Genomic DNA, 12,327 nt, shown 5'->3' on the forward strand with positions numbered 1-12,327 from the left:
CTGCTGCAAGTTTACTCTTCTTGACCAGATTAATTCACAAATTAATAATTGGGACATTCTAAAAGCACGCCTAACGTGAAAGTACGTGGCTTTATGCATTAAAACAGTGTTTTAAAAAGACCAAACTCAGTAAACAAATTATTAATAAAGCATTCTTTTCACAGACAAGCAGATATGAGCACAGAATACGAACACAAAGCGTTTAATTTCCACTCATAACCTTCTTGTCTGTAAATAAAATGTGTTATTAAAAATGTTTACTGAGTTTGGTCATTTTAAAACACGTTTCAATGCATTACACCACGTTACGCGTTTTCCTTTTAGTCTAATGGTTTTCTATGGGAGGAAAATTTCGCTTAACACGTAATTAAACACATTGCATTCTTATTCTGGACTCATCTGCCTGTCAGTGAATAGAATGCTTTATTATTAATTTGTTTACTGAGTTAGGTCTTTTAAAAACACTGTTTTAATGCATTAAGCCACATTAAACGTAGGCTACAATATCCCGAATCATTCCTGCCGATTGAAAAGAATCGGCTCAATGGTTACAAAATGGATATCGGAGAAGATACGAATTTAATATAAATAGATGATACTTTATAAAGTTTATCTCAATATTTGACCGTGGCTGTGAGACTGCACTAAGATAAGAGCACAATTATCATGAAATTGTGTTCGTTACTATAGCAACGGTTTACAGGTATGTCCTTTCAGAATCATCACTGGCCGATAGAAATAAAAGTTTATCGATTTCTTCACTTTCAAATAACGAGGAGCAGCATATTTTCCTGAAATAAAGGGGAGAAAAAGTCTGTTTTGCAATGTAGTAAAGAAAATTAAAAGTTTCATAAAAATTTAATTGGCAGACACATTAGAATATTGCATTGTCATTTATCAACTGCTTGACGGATAATTATATGTAACAAAAATTGTCTTTTCATGCTATATAAATTAAAACAGTAATGATATACCCCTTTCATTTTCCTTTCTCATACTCTGATGATATGAAATAATAAAATTTTCTAAAATTATTTAATTCATAATTCCATTCTTCTATCTGAAGACCTGATCGTCTTACTGTGGATAATCAACCCAATTAATTTACTATATTCGTATGTTAGCCTAAAGATCAGCTTAATTTAACAAAACAATCATTTCAGGGACATGGCGAGTTACAGGCTAATGTTTTATTTTTCTTCTTTTGTGCATTATGAAGGCTTTGTAAAACTGTACAGCGTTTTTAGCTTTTTAAACAGCGTTCTCCGTCCTACACCAACTACGCACACATTTCCTATCATGTAAGTCTATGAAAGACGATCGAACCAATCAGAGTAGGTGTGGGGCGGGGTTGCACGTGCTGCCCCGATCTGCAGGCTGCAGCCGGGTGCTTCTCCTCCGAGGGCCGGCTTGCCCGCGCGACTGGGCATGCGCGAAGGCGCAACTGCGCGTGCGCGAAAAAACAGAGAAGTGAGAACGGTGAGCACCAAACAGAACCTTTCTGTTTTTGCAACAATAATATAGAGGACAAAGGAATGACTACTTGATGTTAAAGTTTTAGGCAAAACAGAGGTCACCAGGAACAAAATCATGCACATGTAATAATTCTCCAGGCCATGAAGGCTGCAAAGCATTATATTGATCATGGTGTTTACCAGTGATATACATGGTGCATTAATCAGAGATGCTAACAGATAAGGGGGAAAATGGTGAGAACATTGCAGGGATTGGGGGCATGCTCCACACAGAATTTCTTTTAAAGATATTGCAGAGCAGTGGGGCGCGAGGACTGCAATTGAGAACCGCTGCTTTAAGGTATTTATATTTAAATTATATTTTAAGTATCTTTTATTACCTTATATGTCTAAAACTTTATTTTTCTCACACACACACACACAAATTACATCTTGTAGCAACATTTTACAAAAATCAAGATTGAATACATTTGGCCTCGGATCATCATGGCCTCCTAATCATCCTCATACACTGATTGGCTTCATCACTCTGTTTCCCCTCCACCAATAAGCTGCTGTGTGGTGGGCGTTCTGGCGCAATATGGCTGCCGTCGCATCATCCAGGTGGAGGCTGCACACTGGTGGTGGACGAGGAGATTCCCCCCTTTCATGTAAAGCCCAGAAAAGCGCTACATGTAACAAATTATTAATTACTTTTATTAAAACTTTATTTAAAAAAAATACATGTCCACTGTGATGAGAATAAAAAGGCCTTTATTGCCATTTCACAAATGACAAAGCATAAGTGAAAAACTATAAATCAGTACTATCAAAGTATTTATACACAAAGTATATAAAAACAATGGAATCTACAAATAAATTTTGTAATTTTTTGCAAGAAAATGTCCATATTAGCTTACTTTGCCCTCCTCATCTCCTCCATCCACTGCTCTACAGTCTTTCCAGAGGCTTTGGCACAAAAGTGAACGCCGCGGAACTGGCTGTGACCGAAATCTTTTGTCTTTGGTTTACCACACTTTTTACAAACATACTGTTCACAAGGCCGCTTCAGGGGTAACCCTCGCTGGGCTGCCTCTTCCTCTGCCTTCCTCCGTCGCCAAGCAGTGGTCCTAGGCACCTTTGGACTAGGAGGCCTGGCAGCAGCAGCTCTTTGCCCTGGGTTTGTTTGAAAGGGCTCGGGACCCCCAATCACTACTTTAATTACGTCGCCTACATGTCCATGTCGAAAGGACTCAGGTACATTGTGTTGTACAGGAAAAAGAGGCTCGGACGGCTTCATGTTGTCAGTGCATTGGTGCAAAACCAACTGTTCTTGCCTCTGTTTCCTGGCATTGTACCTGTGTACAGAAAACATGATACAATATTTAATCTCTATTTAGTTATAATTAATATACAGCTGCATATTAATAACAATTACCACTGGCACAGTGTCCGCTGGTTTATCTCAAGCAGTTGTATCTGTGTCTGGGTCAAGATGGTAGCGTTGTCCTGGACAATGTCCCTGATCATGTTGTAGTCGTGGAGGATAGCAGCCCATCTGTTGACCCTGAAACCAGCGATGGTCTGACCAGCAGGGTGGATGTGGCTGAGAGCGAGGCAAATGGCTGTGACAAGACGGCTTACATTGTAGCAAATCCAAGGAAAAGGGAACACAAGTTATTTTTAAGGAATTTCAATAAAGATTCAAAAAGAAAATTTATATAATTTTCTTGCACACGTACCTTTTTAGACCATCAATGCATGGAGTCACAAAGTTATCACTATGACTGTTGTTTAAGCACAATGTGTCTTCTGCTCGGGTCGGGTGGACAACACCACCTTTGTCATGCTCTGACAGCTTATCCCACAGGGCCACAATCTCGTCCACCTTTCGCTGTGTGACAAATCCATGATTTCTAAGCTCAACCAGACTGTTGGCAAGGTTAATAACATGGTCATACCCAGGAACACCATCAGGCCCCACGCACTTTTCCTGAGAAAAACAGAGCACTTCCTATTACAAAAATGTCTTAAAAACATATAAACAAACACATGGCAGAAAAATTGGTAACATTTTAAATAAGGTCTGATTAATTAACATTAAAGGGATAGTTCACCCAAAAATCTAAATTATGTCATTAATAACTCACCCTCATGTCGTTCCAAACCCGCGAGACGTTTATCTTCGGAACACAGTTTAAGATATTTTAGATTTAGTCCGAAAGCTCTCAGTCCCTCCATTGAAACTGTGTGCACGGTATACTGTCCATGTCCAGAAAGGTAGAAAAAAACATCATCAAAGTAGTCCATGTGACATCAGAGGGTCCGTTAGAATTTTTTGAAGCATCGAAAATACATTTTGGTCTTAAAATAGCAAAAACTACAACTTTATTCAGCATTTTCTTCTCTTCCGTGTCTGTTGTGAGAGAGAGTTCAAAACAAAGCAGTTTGTGATATCCGGTTCGCGAACGAATCATTCGATGTAACTGGATCTTTTTTAACCAGTTCCCCAAATCGAACTGAATCGTTTTAAATAGTTCGCGTCTTCAATACACATTAATCCACAAATGACTTAAGCTGTTAACTTTTTTAATGTGGCTGACACTCCCTCTGAGTTAAAATTGACCAACATCCCGGAGTAATTCATTTACTCAAACATACACTGACTGAACTGCTGTGAAGAGAGAACTGAAGATGAACACCGAGCCGAGCCAGATAACGAACAAAAGACTGACTCGTTCTCGAGTCAAGAACCGTTTCTGTCAGACGCATCCGATTCGAGACCGAGGAGCTGATGATACTGCGCATGTGTGGTTCAGCGTGAAGCAGACCGACACACAGAGCGTCTGAACCGAACTGATTCTTTTGGTGATTGATTCTGAACTGATTCTGTGCTAATGTTATGAGCGCTGGTAAACCGAAGGCTTGAATCAAGGGCAATTATCGCCAATGACCCCATTACGTCCAGCGCAAAAGAACCGGTGAACGGTTTTCTTCAACCGGTTCATTATCTGGCTCGGTTCGGTGTTCATCTTCAGTTCTCTCTTCACAGCAGTTCAGTCAGTGTATGTTTGAGTACATGAATTACTCCAGGATACTGGTTTGTTTGAACTCAGAGGGAGTGTCAGCCACATTAAAAAAGTTAACAGCTTAAGTCATTTGTGGATTAATGCTTATTGGAGATGCGAACCTTTTAAAACGATTCAGTTCGATTTGGTGAACTGGTTCAAGAAGATCCGTTTACATCGAATGATTCGTTCACAAACCGGATATCACAAACTGCTTTGTTTGGAACTCTCTCACAACAGACATGGAAGAGAAGACAATGATGAATAAAGTCGTAGTTTTTGCTATTTTTTGACCAAAATGTATTTTCGATTCATCAAAAAATTCTAACTGACCCTATGATGTCACATGGACTACTTTGATGATGTTTTTCTTACCTTTTTGGACATGGACAGTAGACCGTACACACAGTTTCAATGGAGGGACTGAGAGCTCTTGGACTAAATCTAAAAGATCTTAAACTGTGTTCGGATGATAAACGGAGGTCTCACGGGTTTGGAACGACAAGAGGGTGAGTTATTAATGACAATTTTTATTTTTGGGTGAACTATCCCTTTAATGCATAAAGTCAGTTAATAAAAATAGTAAATACAAATGTTCATTGTTAGTTCATTTCCGTTTACTAATATTAAATATTCAACTTTTTAATAATTGTATTATTTGTGAATGTATTGTTTGTTTTTGTTAACAACAATAACAAATGGAACCTTACTGTAAAGTGTTGGAACCTTTATTTTTTTCAGTGAACACCACTTACATTATCATTCTCATGTGAGATGCCCTGAGGCATGAACTGGTCTGCAGTGGTAGGCTCATCCTTTATGGGCCCAGATGTGGAGGACACGATTGGATCCGGCTGCGATGTTGAGAGGCCAGAGGAAGGTGATTGCAGAAGTGCTGCCTGATATTGAACAGGCTGAAGTGGTTTGAGACTGAGCTCCAAGAACTGTGGTGATTTGAGGTCATCAATGCCCAAATCCTCATATTCCAGGTCTCCCTCCAGATGCTCATCACTCCCATCAGGAGCATCGGGATCCATAAGGTAGTCGATCTCCAACACTCTGTTGGTTTGAGAATAAAGATACTCCACACCTATGAGCTCACCTGTGCAAACAGTATGTCACAAAAAATTGTTGGTTAAGTAAAAAAAAAAATAATAATATATATATATATATATTAATATATATATATTAAATGTTTTTTAGATGTCTCCTATGCTCACCAAGACTGCATTTATTTGACCAGAAATACAATAACAGCAACAGTATTAAATTATAATAAATTTTTAAAACAGTTGTACTGCTTAATATTTTTATACAAACAATTTTCTTCAGGATTCTTTGATACATAGAAAGTTCGAAAGAAAAGCATTTATTTGCAATGTAAATCTTCTTAAATGTCTTTACTGTCACTTTTGATCAATTTAATGCATCCTTGATAAAAAAAACAAAAACCTGTATTGACCCCAAATTGACCCTCAATTTTTGAGAATAACATTTTCAATAAAGGCATCTTTCAGCTAGCATTTTATGTCTCCTAAATATACACAAAGTAATATTTCCACATTTTCCGAATAATAATTTTTTTCTTTGTGTTCTTAAAACATAAATATATAGTAAAATAATGAATGATTAAAAAAATGATAATAACATATTCAGTCAGTTTTAATGTGACCTCCATATTACCGTATATAGATCTCAACACAAAGTGTTATGAAGAATTTAACCAAAACACATAAAAAGAAAGACATGCAATGCATTACCAGTGTACTCTCCTGGGCTGTTGTGATCCTCAACCAGTTTATGGCCTAAAAGCTTCTGGCTTAGACGGTTTACGTAGTGCTGCAGTGGACTGCCTTCATCAACAGCAACAGATCGGGCCTCGTTCCACTGCACTACTCCTTCTAGCAGGTACACATGGAAGTACAAGTCATTTGTACTTGTACCTAAAAGAAGAGAAAAAGAGCAGGTAAAAAAATCATTTCCATCTATATTGACATTTCACAAATATAACTCATTATTATGGCTCTTACAAACCTGGAATGAAGTGGTTCAGATGCTGATGGAATGATTCGACGGATCCTACTCCACGTGCACAGTGATACAGGGGCAGAATGAGGCCTCCTCTGGTCACCTCTCCAATCTTTCTGTAAAGCTGTACTCCTGGAGGGTCCTGAATGCATAAAAGATGGCATTGTTGGGCTCGCCAGATTTCCTCAATCCTCTTCTGGTCCAACAGTTTGTTACCCATGAAGTCCTTTAACAGCTGTTCAATGAGCTGCTTGGTCACCTGAGGCTCACGCGTCTGGTGGCGACAGTGCTGTACTAACTCTTCGGCCGTTGGCTTGTTGGATGCTTTAACATCTTTGGTTTGTCGCAGCTCCAGTTGTTTGGCTTCTTGTAGTCTTTTTAAATCATCAGCATCCCACTCAAAGATACAGGAGAAGAGCCGTCCCATGAAGGGGCCGTACAGCGGGTGACTTTCTGAAGTGATGCCTGCTGTAAACCGCATCATAAACTGCCATGCGTCCAGTCTGATGACCAGCTGGTCCCACTCATGGTACATGGCTTCCACTTTGCTTTTGCCCGTAGTAGAACAACAGTCCCGGTCCACATAGAGGACTTGTGGAGGAGGCTTTCCGGCTCGCCGATAACGTTCCATCAAGCCGGAGCACATGGGAAGCAGGCCCTCATCCACTGTTTGAGTCAGGACACATATTAGGACTTGCCCATTCTCATTCCCCACGTTTGTGGACCACACAGCTGAATCGGGTTTCTTAGTGACCTTAAGATGGATGAAAAATGGTAAATGCAAAAAACGTTGGATGATTTATATAAGCTATATATATTTATTTATTTAAAAATAGATTAAAATGTCTATTAACAAATATTATGATTAAAACAGATCTCTTTTATTATGGAATAAAATCAATCTTGGTATTTTTGGTGAGGCAAAAATTCTTGAAAATTCAATGAAATTCTTGAAAAATAATTAAACACTGTAATATTTTGTTCAGTATTTAAACAAAGCTGCTGTTTTAACAGTTTTTTTCTTTTTTTTCTTTTATGCCAAAAATCATTAGGAAAAGATTATGTTCTGTGAAGATATTTTGTAAACTGCTTACCTTAAATATATCAAAATTTCATTTTTGATTAGTAATATTCATTGCTAAGAACTTCATTTGGACAATTTTAAAGGTGATTTTCTCAATATTTAGTTGTATTTTTATTTTTTTGCACCCTCAGATTCCAGATTTTGAAATAGTTGTATCTTGGCCAAATATCGTCTTATCGTAACAAACCATGCATCACTGGAAAGCTTATTTATTCAGCTTTCGGATGTTTCAAGTCTCAAATCTTTTTTACTTTGAATGTTAGTGTATGTATTAATCCAGAAACTTAAATAAATGCATACAATTTAGTTGTGTCTCCTCACCTTCTTGGTGGAGACCATTTTCAGGATGGAGCCGTAGATGGAAGTGACTCTGGCCTTCATTTCTCCGAGCCGTGTCAGTACATCCTTTGCATGTACCCTCAACAGCAACGATGGAGAAGGCAGTGGCATCATCCGCGGCAGCCTGGCAGTAACAGCGCTGAGATCTTGAAACTTGTCCAGTACAGAGAGATACTCTGCAGACTGAACCAGCCACTGCTCTTTGTGCCGCACACAGAGGTGCCGATACAGCGACATTACACTCTTCCCTGGTGTCTGGCTCCGCATCAGTCTAACAAGCTCCTTATCACAAGACAACCTTTGACAAAAGACAACACAAAATCAAACCAATATTAACAGTATCATGACTGTCAAACAACTCTGCCAACCTGTAAGTCAACACTGCTGGGAATTTCTCACGATGGATGGTATCCATTTGATCCAGAATGTCTTGTGACCAGCCTGCCACCTTTTTCCTGCAGGAACAGCACTCCAGGTACTCCGTGACCATGAAATACCACCCACTCATGTCCAAAACCCTCCGGACGGTGTCGTACATTCCGCAAGGCCTCAAATAATTGCCGAGACGACGGCAGTTGGGCTTCACGCACGGCAGCCTGTACGCCCACATGTGGCAGGGCATCCATAGGAACAGCCTGCTGTGAAAGAACGGGTCAGGAAAAGGAGGAGGCCGGGAATACAACAACTGGGGTCCTGGAGGTGACCACCACAGCTGCAGAGGTTCAGTCAGCTTTAACTTCCCAGATGTGTCTCTGCTAAAGAGAGCCTTGCTGACCCAGCGATGCTGCTCTTTTGGCAGCATCTGCTTCCAACCTTCTGGAAGTAAAACCTGTTGGAGAAAGGCAGAGAAAGAAGGTGGACATGCAGCTGTTTTTGTCATTCTGCAAAATGGCCACAGTTATTGTTTGACTTACTTCTTCGGGAGGATCAGGAAGCTTTTTGACTGCTTGTGTTTCCATTTGTGATGAGGGCTGGGCTGTCCAGGAGGATCAGGATAAAAATAAATAGAAACATTAGTGATGTTTCAGAATTATATTTTTTTAGAGAAAACCAAACTCAATGTTTGCATTTAGCCAAAGCGCAAAACCTGAAACTAAAGTTTCTGTAATAAAATAACCACAGAACTGCAATATTTATGTTGTTTAGGATGTTGTGTTCTCCGATGATAAATTAAAAGTTGTAGTAAAGTTTTTTGACAATAGGCTGCCTCTTAATATTTCAGACAAGCAATTTTTCTATATTGCTCCTAGCATCATTTTTTATTACGGTGAAGTGTCCACACTCTTGATGTGTCATAACTTGTAGTTTATCCAAGGTATGCATGAAATAAATGCTGCCATTGGAGTAATGCTAATGAAATGTCATTGGTTTGGTCAACAATCAAACCCTTTTTTTTTTTTAATTTTCAGTTGCTGAAGTTCAAGTGCATCACTAGAAAAAAAGATGATGCCCAAAGAAAAAGCATCATGCATTTCTATATGTGGTGGTAGTACTGTAAATAACATTACTGATAAATGAAAATGAAAAAATACAAAATCTTGTTACATTATATATTTTAAGATGGCCTTGTTATATTGTAATTACTCATTTAAGTACTAAGTAATATTAATTAACAATATGTATTTATATTATTATGGTTAGAATTAGGGTTTGATAATTGATAATTTACTATAGTATGTGTAACAAATGTACTGTAAAATAGAGTGTTACCTAAAGCTCTAACTTACTGGAAGTCGAAAAAAACGATGATGACAAATCACTGGAGTAGTCAGAGCTGAAAATGTCGAAAAACTACACCTAACTAAATGGCCAAAAGTGTATGGACTGTTGCGTCGAAGTCTGGTCCCATTATGTTTCCCTCTAGTAAAGTGTTCCCGCTGCGCAAACCGCGTACAGAGCACGCGCGTGTGCTCGTTCCACTGTTCTGATCATTTAAGTGTTCTTTTTGTTATTCCACAAAAACAATAAGTATGCAAGCTAATGATGAAGTGGAGTAATAATGCCACTGGATGACAAAAAGATAAGCGGAAACAGTGGCACGAGCACACCCGCCTGCTCTGTAACTTACGTGTTTTGCGTAGAGGGAACAACACTTTACTAAGGGGAACAGACTTCGACACAACATGGACATCACTTCAGATTAACAGGTTTGACTGTTCCAGTAGTTCGAATGAAAACAAGTGTTAATGCAACACAAAGTAATTACATTCTAGAGAACTTTGTGCTTCCAAATGTATTTTGAGGAGGGACCTTTTCTGTTCCAGAATAATAACCCCGTGGTTTTTAGCATTAAAGGTACACTTCATGCAAAAATGAAATGTATTTCATAATTTACTCACTTAGGTATTCTAAAATATTTTGTTTTATGAGGGTAAAATGAGAGTCTGCGGGGTAAGGTTTTGTTTGGTGGGGTTATAGTTATTTCTAAATCTGTTCAACAGACTTAAGGTCTGGCTTTGTGTGCAGGCCAGTCAAGTTCTTTCACAGCAGACTCGGTAAATAATCATTTCTATATGGGGCTCACTTTGTGCACAAGGACATTGTCATGCAGGAACAGAAAAGACCCTTCCTAACCTGCTGTGACTAAGTTAGAGGCACAGAGTTCTCTGGAATGTCATTGTGGTTTAGCACTGGTTTTTATTTTTTACTGGAATTAATGGATTATCTGACATGAGGGTGTCCACATACTTTGTGTATTAGTATATGTTAGAGCTATTTACAACACGAATGATTTATTGTTAGTATAATTTAAAAGTACGTACGACTTGCACAATACCAATAACAGTTACGTTACTACTAGAACTACGACAATACAATACCAATACAGTTACGTTTACAAACGACACAACGAAATCAGAATATTGTCTAATCTGGAGAAACAAGAAAAAATCGCGTCAAACTAATTAATTCATAAAAGAGCCACCAGCCATGATTGTGAGAAGACAAAACTGTGCACCCGTGTGTGAAACCCCCGGCATTAACTCGTCAAATCGCCACACCACCATACAGTAGTGTTTCAAACGGCTCATATTGATCGAAAGATCTTACCTTCAGGACGCCTAGATCAACTCGAGACAAACAGTTCACCCCAAGTACTGTTACATTTGTTGTCTCAAACAACTGTGTGTTGTTTGTGTGTCCCGACAATTTCTTACATCACACAAGCAGTCGTGCTTTTGGATCTCAAGTGCAGCGAAATTACAAAAGGTGGAGAATTTCTACCCGTGGTGTAGTCCCGCCCTGCAGCTAAAAGAGCCAATCGCATTTTTGATAGAAACTAAAAGTCCCGCCTTCCGCTTAAAAAGCCAATCGCCTTTTTCGCTTGTTTGTTTACTCTTTACTGAGCATGCGCTTGAGATTTAATATTTCTGGGTGCTTGACAATATAAATGATTTACCGAAGGGTAGAAATTTGATAGTTCAATTTGATGAGCACAAAGGCAAAAAAAAAAAAAAAACCTATAGCATATATATATATATATATATATATGTATGTATATATATATATATATATATATATATATATATATATATATATATATATATATATATATATATATGTATGTATGTATATATATATATATATATATATATATATATATATATATATATATACATACATATATATATATATATATATATATATATATATATATGTGTATGTTTGTATGTATATATATATATATATATATATATATATGTGTATGTATGTATGTATATATATATATATAGGCCATTCTTCAGAATTTGGTTCAAAGTCAGAGTTGGAAACGTCTTGAAAATAATTAGTCTTTTTCCAATTAATTTGTATGCAAGCAAATTGTATAATATCCCAGGTACACCTTTCTACTTATTGTGCAATTCATTCTCTTTTCAGAAGTTTTTGAATATTTTTCCTCTCCCCAAATTTGTCACTACTGAAACACAGTAATAACTTAAAAATAAGGGTTATATTGACCTATTAAGAATTTGCTTACATATAGATTGTAAATGTATTTAGCTGACATACATTTAGCTATTAGAATTGAATTGATAAAAATTGAAAATTTAACAACATTTCAAGTGTAATCTATGAGATTTTCTGTATTTAAAATCCAATTTTTTTTTTCTTTTAGGAAAAAAGTTGATCAAACTTTCAAAGTTAAGGATTCATTAGTATGAATATACATTGAACCAAAAACTATCAAAACATCTTATGTAATAATTCAGTATAATTTATTTTTGAGAGAGGGGGACACTGGAATATTTCCTGATCAAATTTATGGGTTTAGTTAAAATCTCGCCCAATGGACTAAAACACACACTGTTTCGGTAGTGACATGAAAAATGATGGACATTTTTTTACATAAAGTTTC

At 37.5% G+C, this 12,327-nt stretch overlaps 1 protein-coding gene across 1 annotated transcript; it reads right to left on the bottom strand.

The window, feature by feature from the left end:
* Positions 1 to 2,211: 2,211 nt before the first annotated feature.
* Positions 2,212 to 11,218, bottom strand: LOC132117201 (uncharacterized). Its single transcript, XM_059526318.1, has 10 exons — positions 11,022 to 11,218; positions 8,888 to 8,949; positions 8,342 to 8,802; positions 7,956 to 8,271; positions 6,557 to 7,304; positions 6,283 to 6,465; positions 5,278 to 5,624; positions 3,197 to 3,447; positions 2,893 to 3,093; positions 2,212 to 2,812 (listed from the first exon to the last, which is right to left on the bottom strand). Exons 2-10 carry the CDS (start codon positions 8,930 to 8,932, stop codon positions 2,371 to 2,373), a joined length of 2,994 nt encoding a protein of 997 aa, XP_059382301.1. The 5' UTR covers positions 8,933 to 8,949; positions 11,022 to 11,218; the 3' UTR covers positions 2,212 to 2,370.
* Between the last annotated feature and the right edge of the window lie 1,109 nt (positions 11,219 to 12,327).

This window comes from Carassius carassius, chromosome 36, assembly GCF_963082965.1.
Source record: "Carassius carassius chromosome 36, fCarCar2.1, whole genome shotgun sequence".
Classification (NCBI taxonomy): Eukaryota; Metazoa; Chordata; class Actinopteri; order Cypriniformes; family Cyprinidae; genus Carassius; species Carassius carassius.